The sequence below is a fragment of the Carya illinoinensis genome, chromosome 2 (assembly GCF_018687715.1).
Source record: "Carya illinoinensis cultivar Pawnee chromosome 2, C.illinoinensisPawnee_v1, whole genome shotgun sequence".
NCBI classification, from domain to species: Eukaryota; Viridiplantae; Streptophyta; class Magnoliopsida; order Fagales; family Juglandaceae; genus Carya; species Carya illinoinensis.
Window position 1 is genome coordinate 23,076,674 of NC_056753.1, and position 27,014 is coordinate 23,103,687.

At 33.1% G+C, this 27,014-nt stretch overlaps 4 protein-coding genes across 4 annotated transcripts; 2 read left to right on the top strand and 2 right to left on the bottom strand.

Annotated features, from left to right (window-relative positions):
* Nucleotides 1-239: 239 nt before the first annotated feature.
* Nucleotides 240-2,457, bottom strand: LOC122294645. Its single transcript, XM_043103549.1, has 7 exons — nt 2,264-2,457; nt 1,907-1,990; nt 1,629-1,817; nt 1,387-1,545; nt 1,235-1,288; nt 974-1,114; nt 240-668 (listed from the first exon to the last, which is right to left on the bottom strand). Exons 1-7 carry the CDS (start codon nt 2,423-2,425, stop codon nt 252-254), a joined length of 1,206 nt encoding a protein of 401 aa, XP_042959483.1. The 5' UTR covers nt 2,426-2,457; the 3' UTR covers nt 240-251.
* Nucleotides 2,458-9,750: 7,293 nt separating this feature from the next.
* Nucleotides 9,751-15,989, bottom strand: LOC122300387. Its single transcript, XM_043110996.1, has 6 exons — nt 15,301-15,989; nt 14,606-14,817; nt 12,757-13,030; nt 12,579-12,664; nt 12,370-12,461; nt 9,751-10,617 (listed from the first exon to the last, which is right to left on the bottom strand). Exons 1-6 carry the CDS (start codon nt 15,625-15,627, stop codon nt 10,358-10,360), a joined length of 1,251 nt encoding a protein of 416 aa, XP_042966930.1. The 5' UTR covers nt 15,628-15,989; the 3' UTR covers nt 9,751-10,357.
* A 5,860-nt stretch (nt 15,990-21,849) lies between these two features.
* Nucleotides 21,850-22,751, top strand: LOC122300388 (major allergen Pru av 1-like). The gene is made up of 2 exons (XM_043110997.1): nt 21,850-22,130; nt 22,251-22,751. Exons 1-2 carry the CDS (start codon nt 21,947-21,949, stop codon nt 22,547-22,549), a joined length of 483 nt encoding a protein of 160 aa, XP_042966931.1. The 5' UTR covers nt 21,850-21,946; the 3' UTR covers nt 22,550-22,751.
* Nucleotides 22,752-25,669: 2,918 nt separating this feature from the next.
* On the top strand, nt 25,670-26,616 carry LOC122300389 (major allergen Pru ar 1-like). Its single transcript, XM_043110998.1, has 2 exons — nt 25,670-25,937; nt 26,118-26,616. Exons 1-2 carry the CDS (start codon nt 25,754-25,756, stop codon nt 26,414-26,416), a joined length of 483 nt encoding a protein of 160 aa, XP_042966932.1. The 5' UTR covers nt 25,670-25,753; the 3' UTR covers nt 26,417-26,616.
* Nucleotides 26,617-27,014: the final 398 nt, after the last annotated feature.

The following is a 27,014-nucleotide window of genomic DNA, read 5'->3' on the forward strand; positions in this document are numbered from 1 at the left end:
TTGCAAGAAATCAAAAGAGAAAACTAAAATCATTAGAAACTGAGGGAGGAAAAATAGTTAAGATAGTTTGTATATATATATGCAAATTGGTAATTGTTGGTTCCATCGTACTCATCTAGTAATTGGAGGCTACCTTTATTGTACGAGAAAGCAGTTATCAGTAACTCACTGCAATCACACATAAAGAGTAAAAAGAAGAAGATAATCACACAAAATGGAAATGAGAATTACGAGAAACATCAAAGCAATATTCAATGGCTCTTTATAATTCCACCAGGGCCATCATATACAATCAAATATCCATAAAACTTATCAACGTTTCCAACATCCACAATGTTATATGCTTCTGGATCAGATTCATACACCTCTGTATTGCTTGGACTCTCGAATATTATAGATTGCGAGTCTTGGTATGAAACTGCAACAAACCAACTAAATGTTGAATAGGCTGTGTCCACTTTGTTCTTGCGAGGAGGAATACCAGTACCCATGGCAGGACTTGGCAGGTCCAATGGACTATAAACCTCTCCCCCCCAATCAACTTGATTACCAAACTCACTTAATCTACTAAATATTGTTGTTGGCCAAAAACCAAGTATGGTATTCTCTAGTTCAAATCGTAATGTCCATACAAATTGTTTTGAATTTGGCCCTGTACTTATATATTCCTAGCAAAAAAAGAAAAATTAAAGGAAAGTTTAGAATTAGCTAAAAATAGAAGGAAAATATATATACATTGATGCCTTTTTAAAAAAAAAAAATGATATATACAGTCTTAGAGTGTACACGGCTCACGCACTTTCTTTAAAAAAAGTAGATTTACATTAAAAAATTATTTTTAAATCATAGACTCAACTTTTTTTCAAAAAAAGTGCATGAAACTTATACATTCTAAAATGTATCTAGCATTATTATTATTATTATTTTACTAGGTAAACTAATACAAATGTTGCATATATGAAACTTTATTTACCTTAATGACTTGCAATTTAACGGCATATTGGTCTCCCCCGATAGTTGAAGTATTATCGACTGGCCAACCTAAAGGTATTTGAGAATTGAGTTGTATATATGCCGGGCATTGCTGATTAAAGCATTGTGTTCTTCCATCCATCTATTAGAGTATAAAATGATGGAATAAAGTATTTATATTAATTAAAAAAAATATTTGAATTTATCTTGAAAGTAATATGTGTTAGAAATATATATTAGGCAAAATATAGTATAAACTTACCACAACATGTGTAAATAGGCGAGTTTTGTTGTCTTTAAATAGTGCTGGGTTTACCTAAAATGAAATCATCCCGAGTTTTTAGGCCCGTTGGGATATATAATAATGTTCACAACTATGACAAGTTTGCAATTTCAAATTCATAGTAGAATTACCGTCAATCCTGTTTTTATGCTGTCAGGGCCATTTGAAAGCATCATACGAAATGAACTATATTGGGATCCATCAACTCCTTTGGTGTTGACAGCATCAAAGGATGCTTGAATTCCATTGATCTTCCTAGTTGGATCAGGTTTTGTTCGAAGTATTGCATACTAGAAGAGATATAGATGGAGCTATTAACTCACTTTCACCACTAACACAATGAGAGGTTAAAAAATATAAAAGGAATACTCACATGATGTCCAGGTTCTTCATTTGTATTTGATAGATATATCTTTGAATTCATTTTGGCTCTTGCCAAATCATCTTCATCTATTCTCATAATCGGAACTGTTCCATAAGGACAACCCCCATCTTTTAGACCAATACCTAATGGTAAATTCACTTTGGTTTTCATTACTTCTATAAATAATCTATGCTTCATCTGTTAAGAAATTTTAATGAGTTAGAATAATTGCACAAATCTTCAATAGTATGAGTTGGGATAGTAAAATACTAAGAACTTTTGCAAACCTCAAGTGTAGTATTCTTCCAAAAAGGGTGATTAAAGCCAGGCTGTTTGTAGAAATCAATACAGTCGTATATGTCTTTGCCTTCCTGTAAACGTAAAATCAGATCACAAGTCGATGTGTAGAGTACACCATTCACATAACTTAAACGATAAGATTTGATTTGTTAGATTCAAATTTCAAAATTTATCTTTGAAATAAAATTGTCACTTAAGAATAAAAATATTCTTAAATATCACCAAGTTGTTAACAAAACAAACACATGCATGCTTCTATCGAGGAAGAGATAGTATGCAATAAAAAGAACTCCTAAGAAAAAAGAGGACCTAGTGAAAGGATCAATAGAAGTTAGAAATCTCACATGAATGCTTTTGATTGCAGACTTCTTTAGATTTGTAAGTTGCTGCTCAAATTGTAATTCTTCCAGCTTTCTTGATAACTCAGATGTTGATTCAGCCTCACCGTGGCTGAGCAAGAGAAAGCAAACCAAAAAAACTAACAGGATGTCAACCCTTGAAGCCATCTCCTTTGCTACATTTTACTTGGATGGTTTTACTAGGTTTATATAGAAGGGGATAATTAGAAGGAGTTATTGCCATGTATCCCTAGAAGGTGATGAGGATAAAAAATAGATATTGTCTAGCTTTAACGTAATAATTATAAATGCATTAATTACAATGCTCTATAGGATAATCAAATAAAAGTGATAGTAATGATGATGAGTTAATGACTTGAAAAAGAATAATGATAGCCTTCCAACTAAAATCCAAGAGAAATAAATAGGATAATGATACATCTATAACTTTTTTTATAATTATCTGACAACTCAATATTTTGCAAAGTAATTGTGTCAATTCATTAAAAAAAAAAATCAATTTTACATTATTACCCTTCATTTTAAATAGAGTTAAGGGTGTAAGAAAAAAACTGACCTGAACCGGTTTGGTCGGTTTCAATTCTTAGAATTGGTTCAATCTTAATTTTTATGTAATTTTGAAAATTTATTTAGACAGAAATGAGTTGATAAATTAATATAATATGAAATCTTAATCTTATTATTTATATTTCCATGATATAACTTACTCTTAAAAATGAATAATAATATTAAGTTATTAATATATTATTATGTATTCATATATATATATATATATATATATATATATTAAGTTACATACTTACATATATAATATGATATAAGCATAAGAATACACATTTGACATATATATATGTCAACAGTAAATACATTTTTATATGAATATTTTTACATATCTTTTGTATAATCTTTTCATTTGGGTCAAAAACACCAACTAGCTTAATAAAAAAATAAAAAACTGTATCATAGTTGTAAAACCGTAAACTGAATCGAACCGGACATAAAACGAAAAAACTGAAAGTTTCGATTTCCTAAATGAACCTGTTTGTATTGGTACTTAGAATACTAAAGCCGACTTAGGTTGATTCGGTTCTAAAATATATCCAAAATCAAATCAAGCTCAACCGATTATACCCATAAATAGAGTTACAAAATAATTGTAGATCAATCATAGGTTTATATTTTTTAAATAAATATTATAACATTTAGCCTGTGTGTATAATTGATAATATGACACTCAAATGTACTTATTAAATGTGCTCATCACTCATATATTTTAATTTTTTTCATTCATAGTTAAGGAAGTATCTATTAATAAATTTGCATTATTTTTACTTTCTCTTAATGTTTAAGGATATTTAAAAAAAAATTTAAAAATAAAAATACATTTGCACTAGTATGCATATTTGGAATGCATATTTGGCTTTCATTGTCTCTGAATAGAACTTTATGAAAATCACAAAGGCCAAAAGAAAGGTCAGGAGTAGAGATACGCACTCTCTTGTTTACTCTCTGTTTCCTCTTTCATTGCTTACACGCTCCTTTAGTTCTACCCATTTTTTTTTCCACCCTTTTCTGGGATTTCTAGCAAAGTTGTTTACTGTGACATTCAAAGTCCACTATTTTCTTGTTGAAGAACTACCAATTTGTCTGTATTTATTTGATACCATATATTCTTGACCTCACTTGCAATTGATTCCACATTCGAGATAATTGACTCCAATTTGTGGGCCACTTGCCCCTCCACTTCCTTGCGGTGCTACCAGGCTTGATCTGGTCGGTTAAATTTTCATCTTCCCCCTATCCCCCCTGTCATTATATTATTCTGTTTGTTTGTTTACCTAGTAAGAGTATTGTTAATGAATTATACATATATAAAGAATACTTTTGATGAATGTAAGATGAATTTAGATTTTAAATATTCCATTTATATTAGTCTTCACATTGGAATATCTATTTTTCATTATATAACAATAAAAGAATATAAGATAAATTTTACTTTGGCTATTCACATTAAATCTCCACATTGAATCATCCATTTATTCATTATATAGTAATGAGTAATTAATAATTACAAAAATATTTAATTTTTTTTAATTATTAATTTCTTTAATTTATCATGTTTTACTATTCTACCTATTATATATTAATTAGTAATCATATTCTAATTAAATTATGGGTTAAAAAATTATATTTTTCAATTATATGTACTTCATTTTCTAATCCAACCATATTTTATTCTACCAAACGTTCTGAAAATATTTAGAGGAGAGAGGGAGAGTTATAGAAAAATAATTAAATAATAATTTGTTCCTTGTACAGTAACTATCATATTTGATTATAACTTTACATTTATCGTAGCTAAAAGCTAAAGAATTTGAAACTGGGTAATCCAATGTAAGCTACTTTTATCTCTAACAGTTAAAAGGTTTCTTTATTTTTAGATCTGACTATTTTGGTATCAATGCTCTAAGTGAAGGGAACTTTTTGTTAACAACCTTAATTGGGTTGAAGTTCGACGAACAAGTAGAATGCTGAAGTGTTTAGGTGTTGAAGTTGAAATGGGTGTCTACATGTAGAGTTTCTTGTCCTTTGGTCTTACCAATGCCCCTTCGACCTTTTGAAGGATTAATGAACAAGGTTTTTACACCTTTCTTAAGGAATTTTGTGCTTGGTTATTTATTTATTTATTTTTTAATGATATCCTATTGTACAACATAACATTGTTGGAGCATTTATTACATTTAAGAAACGTGTTGGAAATTTTACAGCAATATCAATTGTTTGCTAAGTTAACTAAATGTAAATTTGGCATGGGGGTGATTGATTATTTGGGACATATCATCACTACTGAAGAGGTCAAAGCCAACCTAGCCATTTGAAGAAAGAATAGCCTTGAATATGTGCTTCGTTCGAGATTTCCAGTCCATAGCCCCACGAGTTGTTCTTAATCCTACTCCTTGATTTTCCATTTATATTTTTGTATGCTAAATTAACTATAAACTAATTTCTATTTACAGTATTTTATTGGTTGATTAGTTTTCGTTTATGTTAGTTTTTTCTTTTATTATCTGTTATTTAGTTTACAAATTATTTATGTTAGCAAATAGATGATGGTTTGAACAAACTTGATTCGGTGGAGTATAAAAATGAAGACTATTGGGATTAGCTTAGCAGAGACCATATCGGATGATGATAGAGACACTATAAATATTGAGGTTCATGTTACTATTACTAATGATGGCTTAACTAAAGTGCAAACATTGGCATATTAAAGGAAAAGAGAAAGAAGACTTCTATTGTATGGAAGGATTTTGTTGAAATTAAACTAAATGATACTAAAATAGGCTCCATTTATATCTTTATACACCGTTTCGTAAGTATATTGTTGATATGGGAGATTTGTAGTTGTAATCATCTAGTTCTATTGAAGCTTTTAATTTTGTTGAGCATTTAATAGTTGTTAGTGTGAATCTGTGGTGCTTCTATTATACCTGAATACATGCATTTTGGCCAAAAGTTAGGCACTCACTTTATTTTTAATATATGTGGTTGTTGATAAGTCCCGATACGTAGAGGAGCTTTGTTTTGATTCAATCAAGTCAGTTATATTTGTGGTCTTGTGTTGAGTTTAACATTTTTTAGTTGAGCATTTTGTTTATGTAACTATGTTTATGTTCTTGCATATAGTTTATGGAATTTGAATTCTTGTTTTGAGAATAGTTTTTTGCTATGATTAATAGCATTGTTTATTAACATCTATTTTTTTTATGCTGCATTATTAACTGTAAACTGAATTCTGTTTACATTATTTTATTGGCTAATTAGTTTTTCTTTTTCTTTTTTATTTAGTTTACAAATTATTTATGTTAGCAAGTGGATGGTGGTTTGAACAAACTTGATCTGGGGGAGTATGAAAATGATGACTTTATTAGGATTAGCCTAGTAGAGCCTATGTTTGATGATGATGGAGACATTGCAAATACTAAGGCTCTTGATATTGTTACTAATGAGGGCCCAACTAAATAGCGTCAATGCAAATGGTGAAAAATCTTGTTCAAAGCAAATTGATCGAGTTCTACCACTACACCATGTAAGCACTTATTAACTTGTTTGTCATACATAGCCTTTAAGAATAAGTAGAAGGTTTTAGCAGTTAAGTCTAAGGAGCCAAATGATGCGTTTACTGTGTCAAATTTTACCTACGATCATAATAAGTTTATGGGCATGTCATGTTTCATAAGTTTATGAGTGCAAACACTCCATATTGGGGGGACATGTCTAGGGCTATTACAAAGAAGGAATGCATAAGAACTTATAGACAGAACATATGAAGTTAAAAGGTTTGCTTAAATGTGTTAACAAAGTTCATCTCACGACTAACATGTAGACTTCTTGTAAAAAACTTTCATATACGATAGTAATATGTATTTTATAGATATTGATTGGCATCTTCAGAGATGTGTGCTGAACTTTTGTAACGTACCACCTCTACATAGTGGGCTACTTATTGTTGGTGCTTTACAAAAGTGTTCTCAAGATTGAAAAATTGAGAATAAAATTAATTCAATTACTGTAGACAATGCAAGTTCTAATGATGTTACCATTAAGATCTTGAAAGATGATTTTAGATTGAAGAAAATATTTTCTATTGGAGGAAAATTGTTTCATGTATGTTGTTGTATATATATATATATATAACTAATTTGCTTGTGCAGTATGGACTTAAGAGATCAGGGAGATTGTTGATAATGTGACGGATGGTATAAAATATTTGGTAGCATCACAGAGTAAGTTAAAATAATTTAGTGAAATTGTAAAACAATTAAAATTATCGTCAAAGAAATTGATTTTAGATGTGCCTACTAGATGGAACAATATATATTTAATGTTGGATGCTACATTTCAATTCAAAGAGGTGTTTTTCATATATGGTGATAGGGATCAAAGTTTTGAATGGGTTTCAAGTACTGAAGAATAAAAGAAAGTTGAAAATGTATATCAACTATTTGTGATTTTCAAAGAGGTAACCAATATTATATCTAGAAATGATTACCCAAGATCAAACATATTTTTTTTTATGGGAAATATAAGACATCTTAAATAAGAGATCTAGAAATGAGGATGAGTAAATGAAATCAATGGTAAGAAAAATGAATTCTAAGTTTGGAAAACATTGGAGAGAGGTGATTTATTGATGATAATTGTTGCAATGTTAGACCCTCAGTTCAAGCTGGCATTGATCCAATTTTATTTTCCTTTAATTTATCAAGAGCCAGAAGCTTCTAAGAATGTTGACAATGTCTCTATAGTGTTGCATGAATTATATGATAAGTTTGTTAAAGAATACAATTAAACTCTTATAGTACAAAGAGAGCAGGAAAATGCTCGAATGTTTGTTCGTTGTAGGGAGAAACATGTAGAGCGGTCAAACATTGTTTAAGTCTTTTGTTATAATTGTTGATATAATGTAACTGATGAAATCAGAATTGGATATTTATTTATAAGAGAATATATATATTTCTATGAAGAGGATTCAGATGTAAGTTTCAATGCCTTTGAATGGTGGAAAGCAAATACTCTTAAGTTTCAAACTTTCTCATATTGGTTCGAGATATATTGCCAACACCAATTACCATTGTTAATTTAGAATCAACTTTTAGTGCCGATAGTAGAATTATTGATCCTCATCAAGCTTCATTGTCAACTAAAACAGTACAAGATGTTGTTATATAGATCTGATTAGGTTAGAGCATTATATAGATTTAAAAGATCATCAACTATAACAGTCAGTATTACATTTATTTTTAAATTTTAAGTTGCTGGTTTATTATCTTATATAACAGAAGTACTAGCTACTTTTCTTTTTTGTCAATAGAAGAATGTTCCATTTTTGAGACACCATGCAAGGGACTAAAAAATATCTTGCTTTTTTTTCTTTTTCCTTTTTTTTTTTTTTTTTTTAGTGTGTATTAGCTTGTGCAGGTATAGTTGCTGAAGCGGACTTAACTGGAAAGCCTTTGAAGTTTGGCGTTTACAAATTAGTGAATCCAAGTAAAGTTGCTGAGGTGGACTTAACTGCAAGTATAGTGGCTGAAATTTGTATGCATCTTCTGATTTTCTAGTTGGTTGTAAGTTTGTATTTGATTTGGAGATTATTATATTGTGTTATTACATATCACATATGCCATTACTAGTTGAAGACAAGGAACCTTGCACCTCATTTTATGAACGGACAATCTGAGAGGTTTGTTATTGCAATTGAAAAAAATCACTATTATGAAAAAAACGTATTTTGTTCAAGATAAAATTAAATTTTTGCATTATTATCAACATTTCTAGACAAAATTACTGTTAAAAGTGCTTGAGTAACTATGCAAGAGATTAAAAATTATCTGAATATATTTCTAATGTGTGCAGCCTGCAGTTACATTTGATGACTTGGTAGTTGGTATTTATTGGGGAGCCTTAGAAGTTTGGTTTGCATTAGCGTATGCTTAGAAGGATACTCAGAAGACAATGTAGATGAGGAAGGCTTAAAAGTGGTGTCTTTTGATTTGAATTGGTATTTATAGGGGTGCCTTTGAGGTTTGGTGTCTCATTTATTTTGGTATTTATTGACAATAATTTATTTTGGTGCCTCTATGCTAACTTTCTTAACATGTTGATTTGATTTTACATGTAATTAATATTTGTGTCTTTAAAATTTTTAAGAGTTTCATTTTTTTTATTTTTTATTTTTATTTTGGATGTAACTTGGTAAGTTTTTATTTCCTCACCATTTAAAGATAAAGTTAAAAGACCTTGGGTTAAATCATGCAAGGGACTAAAAGATATCATAATTTCTTAATAGTGTATCAATGTATGTAATCAAGTATGGCTGCTGAAATGGAGAGAGCCTTTTCAAGTTTTGCTTTTACAAATTATATCATCATTTGATTATATATGTAATTAATATTTGTGTATGCATCTTCAAATTTTCTAGGAGATTCCATTTTTATTTTGATTGTAAGTTTCTAGATACTGTTATATTATGTTAGTACATATCAAATATGCTATTATTAGTTGAAGACACAACCTTGCACCATCGACAATTTGAGAGATCTGTTACTGCAATCTCTCTTGAGCCGGGTTCAAGTTGAGCTCGAAGCCAGCTCGAACGTTGAGAGAAGCTCAGCTTAACTCGAGTCCAGCTCAGCTAGAATTATTGACTCGACTTAATTAAGTTCAGCCCAGGCCCGTTAACGTATTAAAGAGCCGAGCTAAAACTCGCCCAAGACCGGCTCGAATACAGCACTACACTCATCAGGTTAACTCAAGTGACAATAACCCACGAATTGTAATCAATGTATGTCGAACTCCTTGGGGACATATATGCTGTCTCTGGGATCCAACTACGGCAAAGAGTAGAAGAGGCCACTAGCCATACCTTTCATTGCTTTGAGAAATCAGAAACGAAACCATAAAACAAAACAAAGCTGAAACTCGCACATTACCATAACATTGATGTCTGTAGAAGAAGCAGCTTAAATCCTGGGAACCGTTTGTAAAAGTTATTGCGTGAAACCAAGCCCCTACATACAGACGAGTTAAAAAAAGCCCAAAAAAACTAAACTTTTTCATCATCATCTGGAACACTAGAGTAGTCAGTAGCCATCTGGCACTTTCAAGCCATTAACACATATCCTAACGCCAATTAATTTCCCACGACTAGACAAAAGCAGCCACTCAAAACGTCAGAATTACCTAGAAAAAGTAGTCACGTGTAGTAGTGGTATCCATCATAAGACAGTCCCCCCCACCCGTACATACGGGTCAGCCACTTCTTTAAGGATCATATCATCAACATCGTCCACTCTGCCTACTAAGTCTTCCACACAACCCATATAACCAAAGTATTATTCGGCATATTTTTTGACTAGATAGATAAAGCAAAAGCCGTATCTGATGCAATACTAGTATCTGAATACATTTCCATATCAAATCAACAATCAAAACTTCAACCACTGGCTTGCCTTAATTTCGTGTGATTGCAAGGTTGAATTTGCATCAGATTGGACACGCATTATTAGGTGATTCCTCTCACCTCCAGTTTGAGTTGTGGGAGACGAAGAAACTGTAATCCGGATGGTTGACTTTTAATAGCCTCACCCAGTTGTCGGCAGCCCGCAATAGAGAATTGGCTTTCTGAGATTCATAAACTCCTTCCGGACTCCAATCAGAAGCTTTGAACTTGTAGTAAGCAAGCCCGAATATGGGCAAGGAGAGCTTGACAGACAAGTCAGCACTGCGTATCTCCTTCGGCCTTGGACCACAAAAATGTAGGCCATCAGAGCCAGTAACTGCCCAAACAACACGATGATTAGATTAGCACAAACAGGCAAAGAAAGGATTCACAACAGACTCATATTCATGAACAAATACAGTACAAGTCACTCCCAAACTTCATTAAGGTGTAATTAAGAAATTTTCTTAATTTAGTAAGTTTGATATATGGATATATGTTCTGATTTTCAAAGGTCAATTTTTATGGGCGTTACAGACGACATTGAAAAAGGTTATTAAGGCCTAGATTACTCAAAAAGAGTTCAAGAAAGCTTAGAAATCCTGGTTGAACAAGGATTTCCTTCTAAATAAAATTGCCACCTATTTTGTAGCTAGGAAACCCTAAAATCTAGTATTAATTTATGAAACTTGCTGGAAGATTTCCTGGAGAAGTTAGGATTTGACCTTTTGTTTTTTAAGGCGAGTTCCATAATAGGTCTAAAACCCCATATTTTCGTCATCCTCAACGCAGCCCAAGAAAACACTAACGGTACATTTGGATGGAGGCAATCCTTCAGGATTCTTGGGAATCCTTTAGGTTTGGACATATGCTGTCACCTAATTCCTCTCCTAGTGCAAGACTCTTTAGGCAATGACTTCCTTTAAACTTTAATTTGATGTATATTGCTATTATGTGATAAAAGAATGATTGGAGTCACTATAGTCCACCTTTGGAGCTTCCAGCTCTTATCAGTAGACTTAAACCCTAAGAATAGTGCACGCAAGTGACCCTATTGAAGGGCCCTTAGGATCGCCTAAACCCAAGTGCATGCTGAAAAAATTCCACCACATGCATCTTATGGCTTACACTATTTAGCGGCAGCAAGTCCCTAGGCTCAAATCAGTAAACCAAAGTGACCTCTTTAGAGACTTAACCATACGAGTTTATACCTATGTGGACTTGAGTTTAGCGCCCTAAAGAGCCTACACACAAACTGTATTGCATGAAACATTGGAAGCAAGTCAAACTTGGGCATGTAATCAGACCATCCATGAACAGAGTTACAAAGCATATTTAGAAAAACCCGGGCATTAAAAGTAAACGAGTAAAATCAGATACGAAGTGTTGACTTTGCAAGAATAAGGAAGCAAGACATGTAATATGACAATACCCTTCTCTTCAAAGCAAAAGGTTATGTTTACAAAAGAATTTCAAAGGTACACATTGTAATGTTAAGTCTTCCTTGTAATCCCCTTTCGATGCAGCTACTATATTACACGTTATGAAAGTGAGGTTAGCATATGTTTTAATGTCCTCACCTCTACGATTTGATATTGATATGCTTATGATATGAATATAACAATGTTATAAATATGTCGATGTTATGTAAGTAATGAGAAAGAAAACATAAGACAATGAATGATTCTATCAATTTTGAAAGTTTTTCTTTTGGCCACGTGCTGATGCAAGGGTGCCAGAGCAGAAAGGGGGGAAGTGCAAGCCAAACTTAAGGACGTTGAGAAGGTGTGGTCCCTTGTGATACCCATATCCTAACACAAGCTCCCCTTTTAATCCCATGGGATTTAAGACTAACCCGGTATAAATTGGGACGTCTGCAGGTCAAGGGCAGTAAAGATTTGATCTATTGAATGATGGAATAAGTGTTAATCAATTGGGATGCTAAACTTTAATAAAAAATACATGGGACATTAAAATTTTGTTTAGCTATGTGCACGAGAGAGAGAGAGAGAGAGAGAGAGAGAGAGAGAGAGAGAGAGAGAGAGAGAGAGAGAGAGAGAGAGAGAGAGAGAGAGAGAGAGAGAGAGACCGTTGAAGGGTGTAGACAAAGAATGAAAGGTCAAGAAGCAGGTATCCACATTCTGGAGTGTTGGACCTGTGGGAATCCTATATATTGGATACCTTCATAAAAAAAAATTCACATTATTAGCAAATAAGAAACTTGCATCAAACCAGAATTATAACAATATAACTTTTTGCCAAGTGAATCACAATATTATCACGCCATGAAAGACATACCATGACACAGAAATCCAACTTGAAGGTGATAGATCAGAGCTCTTGTATGTCCTCAGCTCTGGAAACCGAGTTGCAAGAACTGAAATCTGTTGGATTAAAAAATGGTTGATGTATGTTACAATAAAGAAAAGTCATTGAAAAAAAAAAATCTAGATTCTTAAGAAGATAATGGACTTGCCTTATCAGCCAAAGGCTCACGACCAAATGGTGGATCATGCTCCAAGTATTCAAACACAAGTTGACCTGAAGGGTTTCCATTCTCGCTTTCATCACTTGATGAGCTTTTATTTCTCACTGAAAGTCTTTTCAAACCCCGAATATTTGCTTCTGTAATGTGCTGCTGACTCCAAGGCCCATGAACAACACTACTGGCTCCTCTTTCTGCTCCATAGTCACTGTTGCTGTCACTACTTGACTCTCTGGATGACATGTCACTCTCCTCACCAGGTCTCCTGTCATATGATAGAGATGAGTAGAAGGTCAAATGAAATAGTGCACCTACCAATAAATAGATCATTAGGTGAAGTGTAATGTATTGCCAAATAAAAGTATAAAGATAGTTTATAATTTACAGGAGACAACCACTAAGCTAAAACTGAAAGTGGTAAATGTGGAAAAAACAGCACCCAAAGCTTCAACACCACCAAGTTTCTCTCTGACAATTGGTCTATTCTTCAATGAAAACAATAGGTCAAATTTGCACATCTAGTTTATAGAAGATGGATCATCTTCAAACCCAAACTTGAATTCCTGAAAAGTGTCCTAAATCACTATACACACGCACCCAAAGCATAAATGCCCCCAATATCTGCAGATTAATCACTGTGACCTACCTTGCTAATCAAAATGAGGATTAATGATAACGATGATAAAACAGGACACAAAAACGACATCTTCTAATGTCGCATGGTTATGCTTTCTTCCGCGTTTATAAGTCTGTAAGGATTTCGCACTACATTTCCTTGTAATCAAATTTGTGTGTAACCTTTGCTCTCGGGGTCAAGCAACACCACATATCAAGCATGGTTGCAATCCTTTTTAATCGTGACCTTTCATAAACAAATGTTTATCTGATCTTTGAGGCTAACAAGCTTAACTTACTTGCCAACAAAAGCGTGGGGAAAATCTACTGCCTCTGCAAATACCATATAGGATTAACTACTTGATTCATAGTTGTTCAGCTTGATAGAACTTAAATTATAAAACAGCAGAGCACTGGAAATAGCTTTTGTACCATACAACAAAAAGCATGACATTTTTATTTTGACAAGTTACAACAAAAAGCACTACATTCCAGTTCAGAGATGAAAAACCTAATGGAACAACGGCAGAGACAACAGGTATATGTGCAACATAGAGGCAAAACCCATGCCTTGCACAAAATGAGCCAGGAATGACGTCAATACCTTGTCAGAAAGCAAAAGAGAGAGCCTCACAGATTGAAAACTTGAATTAGAGGGCAACGGGTAAATTATACCAATAGCAGATAAAAAGAAGTGTGTGCACACACACAAGTATTCTCAGAGCTTATAACTTATCAACCACAAGAATGTTATTGGCGAGAAATGAGTCTGATGAAATGGCCTCAAGAGATCATACTAGTATGCCACCCAAAATCAAGTACAACAAAACCCAAAATCCTTTTTGATGACGTTTACTAATACTTTTTTTATTCTTTTTGATAGTTAATAAAAGTTTTGTTTATAGTACTATTTTTATTTAGATGTCTCCATCAGCACTTTTTGTTCATTTCAATTATCATTGAAGATTCTTCCACACAAAAGCATTTAGATCAAGCCCCTCACAACCTAAATAACAGAAGTAAAATAAAAAAAAAAATACAAGAAGCACCCGAGATCCACAAGGACGTTGCATAACATGCGTATGTGGATATCTAAGATACCAGCATGTAATAAGCTTTGTATCATAAAATTGAGGATCCCTAAATTCATTAAAATATTCATTTAAACGAATACGATTCAATTGAAGTTGAAGTTCATAATAGAACCCGAGTTAGAACTCCTCACCTTAGCCTTGGAGAGGGCTTTGTTGGGTCTATATACAGCTGAATTCCAGATAAGTATGGCACATAATATTGAATGACAGAGTCACTTCCATTCAACAGAAGAGGAACACCTGCTCCGTATGCGCTCCACTCCTTGAAAGACTCCCACAGATCCCCGAGCAAAAAGTATGGATGCGACTCTGGCAAAGGATTTCTCCACCCTCTCATGCTCCTCTAATATTACCCCAAAAGAATTCCATTTATCAGAAGCAGTTGTAAGATTTAAGGTTATATTACTTGTCGAAAAGATAAAGCACTCCACTAGTAGATCGATCACTTATCATTTTTTCTTTCAACTTATCGAAAAAAGAACATTAATTCCAACCCTACGAATCAGATATCCCAACTTCCATATTTAAATTAGGCTCAATTGAGTTGGATTTTCATACAATGTCGGGTTTCTAAAGGACAAGGATAAACGAAGGCAAACGAAAGAAAAGGGTTTTGATTAAGTTTCACCATTCAGAGCTTAATAAGTATAAATTTCCACAGAAAACATCAGGAAGAAATAAAGAAAAATCAAAATTTAAACGCCGTATTGATCACATTTCCCAAACTCTCTCAAAAAATAGAGACACAAAAACCCAGCAAGAAAAGAAGATAAATTAGGGTTTAGAAACCCTAAATTCCGACCCCTTTTTTAAAGTGAAAAATCACCTTAGGGAAATACTGAGCCGGCACCACCGGAGTAGTGTGTTCCAAGAACCGATCCAAATTCGTCGCGGAGTCGCTCGCTCCTAGACCCGACCCCGAAATTGAACAATCGGACTTCGTCGAAGAAAGCGACGCGCACTCATCCGAGGCGGTCCTCTTCTCAGACTCCACCGAAGAAGAACCGGCCCTGGACACCGAAGTGGACCTCTGATGCTTCTCTTGCCCTTGCAGTTGCTGCTGCTGCTGTTGCCTTTGTCGCACGTGCGGCGGGTTATAGAACCGGTTCTCACCGCGGCTGCGAGCGATCGAGACTCCTCCGGAGGCTGACATTGTCGGCGGGCAACAGAAAACGCTACGGCTTCGTACAGTTAGCGATAGAGAGAGAGGGAGAGAGGGAGAGAAGGGGGTGCGAGCGTTACACAGCAGAAGAATACGCTAGGGTTTATTTATTATTACCAGTATATTTTTTAATTGCATAAATATAAAAAAATATAAATATATATGCGCAAAAACACAAGGTGAATTTGGTGTGGGGAGGGCTCGTGGGTGCGGTGGCTTCTTGATGGCAAAGAAAATGAAATGGAAAGGAAAACCAAAACGAAACAGGCGTTTGCAGGAAAATGAGAAGAGTCCAGAAAGTGTGGTGTTGTGTGTTTGGGTGTTTTTGGTGATTTGGGTGCCGTATCCATCCCCTTTCATATAGGAATCTTCTTACTTGGGAAAGTAAAAGACTGTCGGGGGTTTAGATCAGGGAAGGATAGAATGTCACAGATCCAAAACCCAAGCCCACATTGTGCTGCATTCTCTGAGGCCCCAATATCCATTTTATATTTTGGGCCAAAAGGCCCAAACTTAAGTGAATTGTCTCCTTGGTGAGATTACAATGAAAGCAGGCCTATGATCATTCTTCTTCTTCGGAATTCCTTGCACTCCTAAGTAGTGGTTGCTACTTGCTACCCTCTCGTGCTCATCTTTTCAACACTTGCAATTATAATTGCTATGGTTCATTTGGTTTTTGGGAAAGATGGGGTGGATGTAGATCATGGATTTGAGTTTATCGGTTTTTCTATGAGATGTCCTTTATAGAATAAAAGCTTGAGTATGGCATAGATTTAGGGGTGTAACGAGTTCGATTTTGAACAATTTTAGAACCGAACCGATATACACCAATTTTGAGTTTTGAAGAACCGATACCATACTGATTACACACCTAAATCGGTACTTCCAATTTTACATGTTTTGGTCCAATTCGGTCCAATTTTCCTGTTTTAATCATCTGCCATAAAAAAATACTGTCATGTAAAAAATTTGCTATAAAAAAATTTGCTACAAATACTATATACTAATACTATAATATAGTTATCTCCATTTATATAGTTATTTATATATAGCGGATTACTAATAGTGATATACTATTACTAATAGCTATTTAACTACTAATTCATTATTATCTAACTTATTTATATATTTGATAATATATGCTAGTGATAATAATTAATAAGCTAGTAGTTACATATATGCTAGTGATAATATATTATATGATGGTTACATATACTTTTTATGTGAGTGTATATTATCAAATGTATAGAAATGTATTTACGAAAAAGAATATATATTATAATTTATTATGTCATAAAATGTATTTATCATTTTTTTATATAATTTATATTAATAACATATAATTAAACAAATGTTCATGTTTAATATTATAATTTTATGTTATAAAATTAAATTTTTTAATGTTATATTAAGGTTTATAACATTAATTTTATATTATACCAGATGTTATATTAATTTTATGTTATTGATTATTATGAGTAATAGGATTTTAAAATTTAGTCTTATATTAATTACCAATTTAGCATATAATATAAAATTATTTTATATATAATTATATAATATAATAGAAAAAATCATATTAAAAAATATTGTATATAATATAAAGAATAAATAAATATATATACACACGAACCAGTCCAATCCGGTTCGGTCCTGTGCTAGAAAAAAGGAAAACTGGAACCGATTCCAGTAGTTTTTTCAAAAGATGAAACAAGTACTGGACTGAACCGAATCAACCAATTCGGGCCTGTTCATCGGTTTATCGATTTTTATTTTCATCCCTACACAGATCCATTTGAATAATGCATCTATAAAATCTCTTATTAAGTATTATTATAAATATGTTCATGTACAAAGTTTCGACATTGGTCCTTTAGCTTCTTGCTTTGTAAAAATATGATTGCTTAAACAATAGTGAAGAACGTTTGTATGAATGACACCATTTACTTCAATTGATTTTCGAAACAAATATAGATTATGCTTGCTGTTAGTGTATATATTTGTATCTTAGAATATATCTAGAATATTATATCATATCTTTAATTTTCTTTAATTATGTGAGGTTGGAATCTTTCTTATTAGTTGTATTTCCTTGTTTACTTTGGCCATATTCAACTATATATTAGCCTCCTTTTGTATAGTTTGATACACATAGAAATAAACACAAATATGATTCTCCAGAATTCTCTTTGTTTCAAAATGGCATTAGAGCCACCATTTTGATTGTTTTTTTTTTTTTTTTTGTCTGTACAAGCCGTTCCTTTGGTGTTTCTCTCTTCAACATCGGCAATTAGCATTCTCTGCACTTGACAGTAGCCTTATCACAAATTTACGTTTGGTTTTCACTCAGATTTTCATCAACTCAGATCATAGAAGGATTCATGAGAATTTTATCTGCATTTTCGTGTCAAACGCTTCCCGTTTCACTACTGCACACGCCCCCATGCGCTCTCCAACATTCTGATCGTCACCCCCACTCGCCACATGCACCACACATCACTCCTGCAACCCAGCCTGTCCAGCCCCAGCTTGTTTCAAGTAAGAATTTTTTTTTTTGCTTATATATTTCAGCCCGGTCCAATCACAGCCCAGTCCCAGGCCCACATGGACCAACCTAGTTGATTGTTGACCAAGGGCGTTGACTATTGAATGATGACAGTGGAAAAAATAAAATTCCTCCAGTAGTATGTCTCACACTTCTTCCAACCTTGATACCATTGTTCGCCCTATTGATAATATTTTAGATGGCTTTGATTATAATATGTGGGTCCAAAATATAGAAGTTTTTCTTAGAGAATGAAAATTGTGGCGTTATGTTTCTGGTAATATTCCTACACCCAAGCAACAAGACAAGGAGAGTTGATATTTTTGCATGCCGGCTTGAAGATTGGCACAATAATCATTATAAAATATTATTTTGGTTTATCAATACTTCTGTTCCATCCATCTATAGCCTACTTCTCAAGCTTGGTAATACTAAAGCTGTTTGGGATTTTCTTGATCAATGATACAACTGCACTCATGATGTTTCGTTGCAGTTCCAACTTGAGACTAAGCTTTATCAGATACGTCAAGAATCAGGTCTCTATTTCAATACTTGCCAATTGGCAATGATAAGATAAATGTTTTGACCATAAAGATATCATACAAAACTAAAACTTACAAACTGATACGGTTTGATATGTGTTAAATTATAAACTACTTTTTCTGTAAAATAGATCTAACGTATCATATAAAACTATATAGTTTATAGATTTACTTTTGTGAAATCTCTTTATAAATGTAGCACTTCTCTAACAATAAACCTTACTACTTTCACACAAATTTAGAAGAAAAAAAAGTAAACTTTTTATAAAAATTAAAAAAAAAAAAAAAACTCCCTAAACTTTATGTTTGAAAGATTCCACTGGTATTACAAGTACCAAAAATTCTGCGAACATGCTCAATATTGTTTCAATGTCAAAATAAGCGATGGACTTATAGCCCATTCACCAAAGATTATTGGTGATCATCGCCCCAAAGAAAAGCTTCTTAATTCCAACTACTCCTCAATCTTTCGAAGTCAATTGATCTTGAAAGTAAGCCAATAATTACGTTACTAATTTTCTAATTTGTTTGACAAAACCTGACCAAGTCAAGATGTCCACTGAATTTATATCTACTAACTAGACAGAGAATATAGATAGAGGCATTCAAAGGTTGCCTGAATCCCAGTGGAAGTTACCTCCTATTAATATCTTTTAAAGCAAATTGGAATGATGCAGTTGACAGAATCAGTTGTCAAGTTGGCATAGGAGTTATAGTACGTGATTGGAATGGGAAAGTAGTGGTTTCTCTGAGATCTCAATGTGATATGTTCCCTGATATTTATCTTGCTGAGGCCTATGCTGCTCTCAAGGCTGTTATTTTTGCTCAATAGGTGGGTTTATCTCGAATAATGCTGTAGGGAGATGCAGAAAAGGTCGTCAATGATATCAATGAAACTGTAGATTAGCGGAGTCAAGTGGGAATGATGGTTTCTGATATTAGATTGATGTTGCAACAGTTTCAACATTTGTTTGTAAATTTTCTTTCTAGAAAGTTTAATTGTATTGCTCATTGTCTTGCAAATGATGCATTAAAAACTCCAAGAGAAGAGCATTATTCTAGATGGACTCCTTCTTTGTATCCATTCGTTGTTGCAAACATTACAAATGGAGTGGTATTCTTCTTCTAAAAAAGGAAAAAAGAAAAAGAAAAAAAAAGTTAAATATAATTCCAAAGGTTTTGTAACATGCTTTGAGTTGTTGGCTTCTTGGTTTGCTCTAGATCAGGTCAATACTTTTATTTTTTAACAAAAATATTAGGAATGATGGTGTGAAATATTGAAGAAGAATAATGATAGATATAGAACTATTTTTACAACTTTTTTTTTTTTTTATATTTATAACTATGTATTAAACGACAGTATTTTTATAAAACAGTGATCGATATTTTTATAATTGACAAATTTTATTTACAGCCTTCAAGTAGGAACTGTGTGTGCAGACCTTTTATTAAAGGAGAAAAAATATCATTTTAAGAAGGGTATTTTAATAATTTTAAAAAATTATAAAGATAAAATTACTTATGTCTGCATTATAGTCTCTAAAATGAAAACTATACGTAGAATTGATCTTTATAATTATTTTATAAAAATTTCTTTAGCATTTGCTAATTAAAAAAAATTGTACGTGCAAATGGTTGCGATTATTATTATTTTTCGGTGGAGAAACATGCACCCACGTTAGACATACAAAAATTCATGGGTATATAAGATTATTATTCTTTAATTAATTATAATAAAATCATATATATTTCACCCCATCTATCGTCCGGCCAATTAAAATAAGCCCCACCGACAGAGAGAGAGAACGTAGGAGGCTTCTTTTATATATATATATATATATATATATTCTTGGGATATTTTAATTTTATAAACTATTGAATTTTATATAAAAAATTATTTTATTTAAAATAAATGCTTAAAATTCGCTATTTAACATCATTTAAATAAAATAAAAAAAAATCATTTGAGAGTAGAATTTTTGTTTATATAAAACTGCAAAGTGTTAAAAGAATAAAAAAAAAAAGTCATTATGAAAATTCATTAAAAGGATAAAGGATGGACGCGTCGCCCGCCATTGCTGAATGACAAGTCAATTAAGCTTGCTAGCTCCAAGTCTTTGTTTTCGCATTAAATGACTTTGAAAAACCTTAACAAAATCAATGTCGGCACTTGAAGAAAGCTGGCTAGCGTGTACTGACTACAGTATTCTAGAAGTTGAAGATCCTTTGGATTTCCTTTTTTATTTCTTTCTTCATTTATCAGTCATATATAGTTATATAAAAATGTGTCCCATGCAACAGATGTTTTGAGTTTACTTTGGCCAAACCTTTCTTGCTTTCAGAATCTGCAATATACTATATGTAGCTGTGAAAAAAATACCTCACAAAGGGCACCGTCTCATGTGAAACATGGTAAAATGTATGACAATGATATCTTTACATAAGTACGTATTACCTAAGTTTATGAGATCTTGAGGCCAAAAGTTATGTAATTTGATAATGAATTTTTAAGTTACATTTGAGTAGTAAAATGATTTTAAATATTATATAAATAATAATGAAAAAGTAATGATAAAATATTAAATAATAGTAAATAATAATAAAAAATAATGAAAATTATATAAAAAATAATAAATAGTAGTGGCAGAATACTCCACCACCCAAACGAAGCCTAAATTTTGTACCCAACAATATGCTAATTAAACCACGAAGCCTAAATTTTGTATCCAACAAGATGCTAAAACCTTTGGCATGTTTCATAGAGATTTTTTTTGTGAATATTCAGGAAATAATTAAGATTATATAGAACAAACAGCATTTGAATTAAAAAAAAGGGGGTGTTTTTTTTTAAGACAATTTGCAAAGATGCTTAAAAAAAAGAAAAAATTGCAAAGATGCTTTCTTTGACTAATCAAAGTACAAATCATTTTCTTAGAAAATTGTTGTCCTAGCTGGCTTGTCATGGTGGGAACATCCAAAAAAAAAAAGGAGAGAGAGAGAGAGAAGGTAAAAAAGAAGAAGAAAAAAAAAAAGAGAGAGAATTGTTTGTTTGATTTGGACTTGAGCTAGGCCCCGGCCAGTAGTAAAATTAACCTTCAGTTCAGTCTATAAATACCAAACTCCTGGTACTCACTCTTCACCAACACAAAAACTAGTCCCCAAACTCCATTTCCTTACTCTAATTTCCTTCTACCACTCCCAAAGTCTCAGTTTTATTCATATCATGGGTGCTTTCACTTACGAGGCTGAGAGCACCTCAGTGATCCCTCCAGCTAGGTTGTTCAAGGCCTTTTTTCTTGATGCCGATAACCTCATCCCAAAGGTTGTACCTCAGGCAGTCAAGAGCGCTGAAATTATTGAAGGAAATGGAGGTCCTGGAACCATCAAGAAGATCACCTTTGGCGAAGGTTAATTAGTTTCTAACCACCCAAGACTGCTTAATAATAATAAAAAAAATAGCTTAAACTTGAATTTGGGTCGATTAATGTGCTAAACGACAGAAACTTTGTTGTGTATATGTTTTGCAGGGAGCCAGTTCAAGTATGTGAAGCACAGGATCGATGCGATCGACGAAGCAAACTTCACATACGCCTACAGCGTGATTGAGGGAGATGCTCTGGGAGACAAGATCGAGAAAATCTCGTACGAGACGAAGATAGTGGCATCACACGAGGGAGGATCCATTTTGAAGAGCATCAGCCACTACCACAGCAAAGGCGACCACGAGATCAAGGAAGAAGACGTGAAGGCTGGTAAAGAGAAAGCCTCAGGACTTTTCAAGGCAGTTGAGGGTTACCTGGTGGCACACCCTGATGCTTACAACTAATTAAATACCATATATATGCGACTCTGCGAATTGGTTTTGGCTTTCATTTCTTTTTTCCAGCCAAGACTGCATGCTTTTGGGTTTGATAATAAAGAAGAAGTTTGCTCATGTACTGGTTTTGATTATGATATGTTATTTTGCTGTAAAAGTCAGCTCACATACAAAATATATAATGAAAATTATCTGGATGTTTTATGTCTTATTCCCATATGATATTGTGAGTACCCAGTAGCACTATTCATGACACACAATAAGAAAAATGAATTTTTGCAGTCATTTACACTCGATATAAAAAGCACAATATGCATTGCTAACAAATAATGGTGACTGTTTTATAGTTTTTGTGACGAATTTAAATGATGTAAAAAGTTATTTTTATTGTAGCGATAAGGAATGAGATTTTAAGATTAATACTTGAACAGATGGACTAGTTGCATCCTTGCAATGATTAAGAATAAAGATATATATGCATGTTGAGTAGCTTTCAATTCAGATCAGACGGAAAAAAGTTCAAGTCAAGCCAATGAGAAAACAAGGGATCAAGCAAATGGCCGGACACTGGTAGAATATATATTGGCCGGTGGCAGCCATAGTTGAAAGGATTGAACCCAAATTCATCAAGGCCGTACCTTGACTGAATTAAGATTAATATTTCTGTATTCATGTGGGGACAGCCAAAAAGAAAATCAAGGTAAAGTCACCTTCTATCAACAAGGCTACCTTCTTTTATCAACAAGGCGGTGGGAGTCATATTGACAAACACCTCAAACATCTCTTACCTTAGTACACCGATATCATTATGATCTCATACAGTACTATACCAATATCATTATGATCTCATACGGTAGTACGTATAATAATTGCTTTCCCTTTCAACAATAGAAACAGTCCATTATCTCATATTATAATTAACCCACTCTTCCATAGTCTTACATATATATCATATGTGTTCCAAATTTGGCCAAACATAATATATAGCTGATACAAATAGTCAACCAAATTTTAGAAAATTCATGCAAAATCTGATAAGTGTAACATACACTTGGTTAAATAAGAATGTGACCTCAAGTACTGAAGTCAATTCAATGTATTGACAAATGACAATAAGTTTTGCCACGTATAAGTGAATTCGCGTATCGATCTGCATATTAATATTGCTGTTTTCATATTCAAAATTTAAATTGACACAATTTTTATTAAAGTCTGACTTTTTGATCAATCACATTGGATGAGCGTGCATATTGGTGCGTAGAATCACTTAGAACCAGATTTTTTCAATGACAATACACAAGCAAGCAACAAACCCAACTGTTACAAAGTCTCATAATGGCTCCATTTGGATACAAAAAATGTTTCATCTTATCTTATCATTACAATTTTATTAAATTCCCTTACAAAATATAATAACTAATTCAACTTTTTCTATTATCAAAATAATAATAATATTAATAAATAATATTTTATACAATTTTTAACTTTTATTTCAACTCATCTTATCTCAACTCATTATTCAAATAGCACCTTAAGAAAAGCACAAGGCTTGTTAAAGACCCAACGGCTACAAAAATACAAAATGCAACTTGTACTACACAATCAAATCCGAATATGGCAATCACACAACCAAGTACAAAATCTAGGATATTTAGTAATTTGTAACGTTACTCTACATTATGTAAATACCCATTTCTATATAAATAATATATGACTCTTGATATACTCTCATGGTGTGTGAGTCATTTTTACAAACACCTGATTTTCAATTGCCCTTACAATCACTACAAGAAAAACGACCTTTTGCGGTCAATTTATAGCGACGAAAAGACTATTAGCAACCAAATTTTTCTTGTAGTGAATATAACACTCTTTCTTAATCATCTTGAAACATTGGCTTGATGTAGAATTATTCTTTTCCTAATGCTAAACATGACACCATATATATATATATGAAACAGGCCGTACGTTAATTGTTATAAGCTTATATTGAAAAGTGAAATTAATGTATAATCTGATCACAAATCAATCCAAGCTACTAATTTAATGTTTTATTTGATAAAATATTATAACAGATTATTAAGGACAGCATTAATAATCCAAACATTTTAAGTTTTAGCCCGAAAAAAAAAATAGAAAAGAGAAAAAAAAATAGAAACAGATCAGTACTAAAAGTGTCGTCATTTATAAGTGGCTTCTATGATCTCCATTTGAATGTATGTAGTATGAACGCATGTTTTTTTCTAAGTATGACCAAGTTTGATATGAAACTATTGATATATAGAAGACAAGGAGTCATGTATAATGAATGAAGCATGGTGTTGAGTTTTAAACATGGTTTGTAACTGTGGCCTTTGCTGGCTATGATCATGAGGCGCAGCCATCCTTGAATCCAAAGTCATAATTATATATAACTTCGAATCTTGGCAAAGTATTGGTCATGCAGACTAGCTAGTCGACCCTTTTTTCAACAAAAATTGGGTACACAACTATATATTTATCTGCAATATTGTAATGCGACACATAAATCAATTGCAAATTAGCAGTTTTAACATAGTACAATAAACTTATGGGATAAGTGGTATTTGATCAGTTCGAATCCTGACTATACACTTTGTTACATTTAATTAAATCTTTCACGTGTTGGGACAAGTGGTGATTTGATTAGGAGCAATTTTCTTTGAAATTTAGGAAATTGTTGATGATAGTACTATATATATCATCCTGAATCAATTGGGCGGTTTTTATGTTTATTATTAAAAAAATAATATTAACTCTAAAGTTATTGTTATTAATTATATTTTGTTCCTAATTCTCAAGCGATCCTCATTGTCCCACTTCTTTTTATTTTTATTTTTTATTTATCTGATCGTCACAGACTCACATGTATATACAAGAGCTATTCTCGTTCATATTCAGATGTCAACGATTCTTAATTGTGCTTTCTTTGACTAAATTACAAGTCCTCCTAAAAGAAAATCATGATTCAATTTTTATGGTGGGGACACAAAAAAAAAAAAAAAATCATGTGAAACTGCTTAATATTCTTTGATCATCAAGCTGCATGGGTGACTTTCTTGCATGCTAACCACCTTAAGCTCTTGTTCTATAAATACCACCATCTTCTATTACGTACTCACATCTCTCAAGCTCAAACAATCTAAAGTTCTCTCGAAATTCTTATCACTTTCACTTTCAAACTCTTAGCTCATCATGGGTGTTTTCACTTATGAAACCGAGTATACCTCCGTTATCCCACCGGCCAAGTTGTTCAAGGCCTTTATCCTTGATTCTGACAACCTCATTCCAAAGGTTGTACCTCAAGCCATTAAGACCTCTGAAATAATTGAAGGAAATGGAGGGCCTGGAACCATCAAGAAGATCACCTTTGGCGAAGGTCAGTTCCAATCCCAACATCATTTGTTTATACCATAAAAGCATTTGTTTTTTTAGCTTAATTGAATCCTACTTGCAAATCAGTAGAATCAAAGACGCATGCTCCACATACTGACGTGGCATGATGAATTGATTCACGAGAAAAAGAAGTAACAAAGTCTTGTTTTTGTATATTTTGCAGGCAGCCAATTCAAGTATGTGAAGCACAAGATCGATGAAGTAGATCATGCAAACTTCACATATGGCTACAGCGTGATCGAGGGTGATGCTTTAAGCGACGTGTTAGAGAAAATCTCTTACAAGATCAAGATAGTGGCATCCTCCGAGGGAGGATCCATCTTGAAGACCATCAGCAACTACCACTGCAAAGGCGATCATGAGATCAAGGAAGAGCAAGTCAAGGCTGGGAAAGAAAAGGCCGCAGGTCTTTTCAAGGCTGTTGAGGGCTACCTCGTTGCACACCCTGATGCCTACAACTAAATTAAGCTCAATTTTTTCATTTGTGTATTTCCTAAATCATAAAAGGTTGTGGCTTTCATGTTATTTTTCAGCTTAGCTTGTCAAAATGGTTTGGGCAGCTTGGTAATAAAGAGTTTGTGGTTGTGATGTTTTATATATAGTTGGAAGTGTTCAATTTGATTAATGTTGTAATACTTTCAATATATACAAGAATTTATAAACGAAAGTCTCCCACTCTAGGGGCTCAATCACGACGGAAAGCAGCTCCTTTCTCCCATTCGACGCGAAATCACTTGGCACGTCTGTACGCACTATTTACACTCCTGCTTTGTTTGCTCTCTCTCTCTCTCTCTCTCTCTCTCTCTCTCTCTCTCTCTTTGTGCGCTTGTGCTTTCCTTCGTATACAGTTTTTCATATCACCAACTAGGCAACTATAAACATCTCTCTCTGTACAACTCCAATTTCAATTTCAAAGTGAAGAAGCAATCCAACACGTCGGATTCGTCTCTTTCTTGATGTGAACAATGATCCTCATTTAAAGAAACAAAATCGATGTGTTTTCTGTATGCATTCTCTGCACAGGCACAATTTTCCTCTGTATTGAGTGTATTCGAGTGTT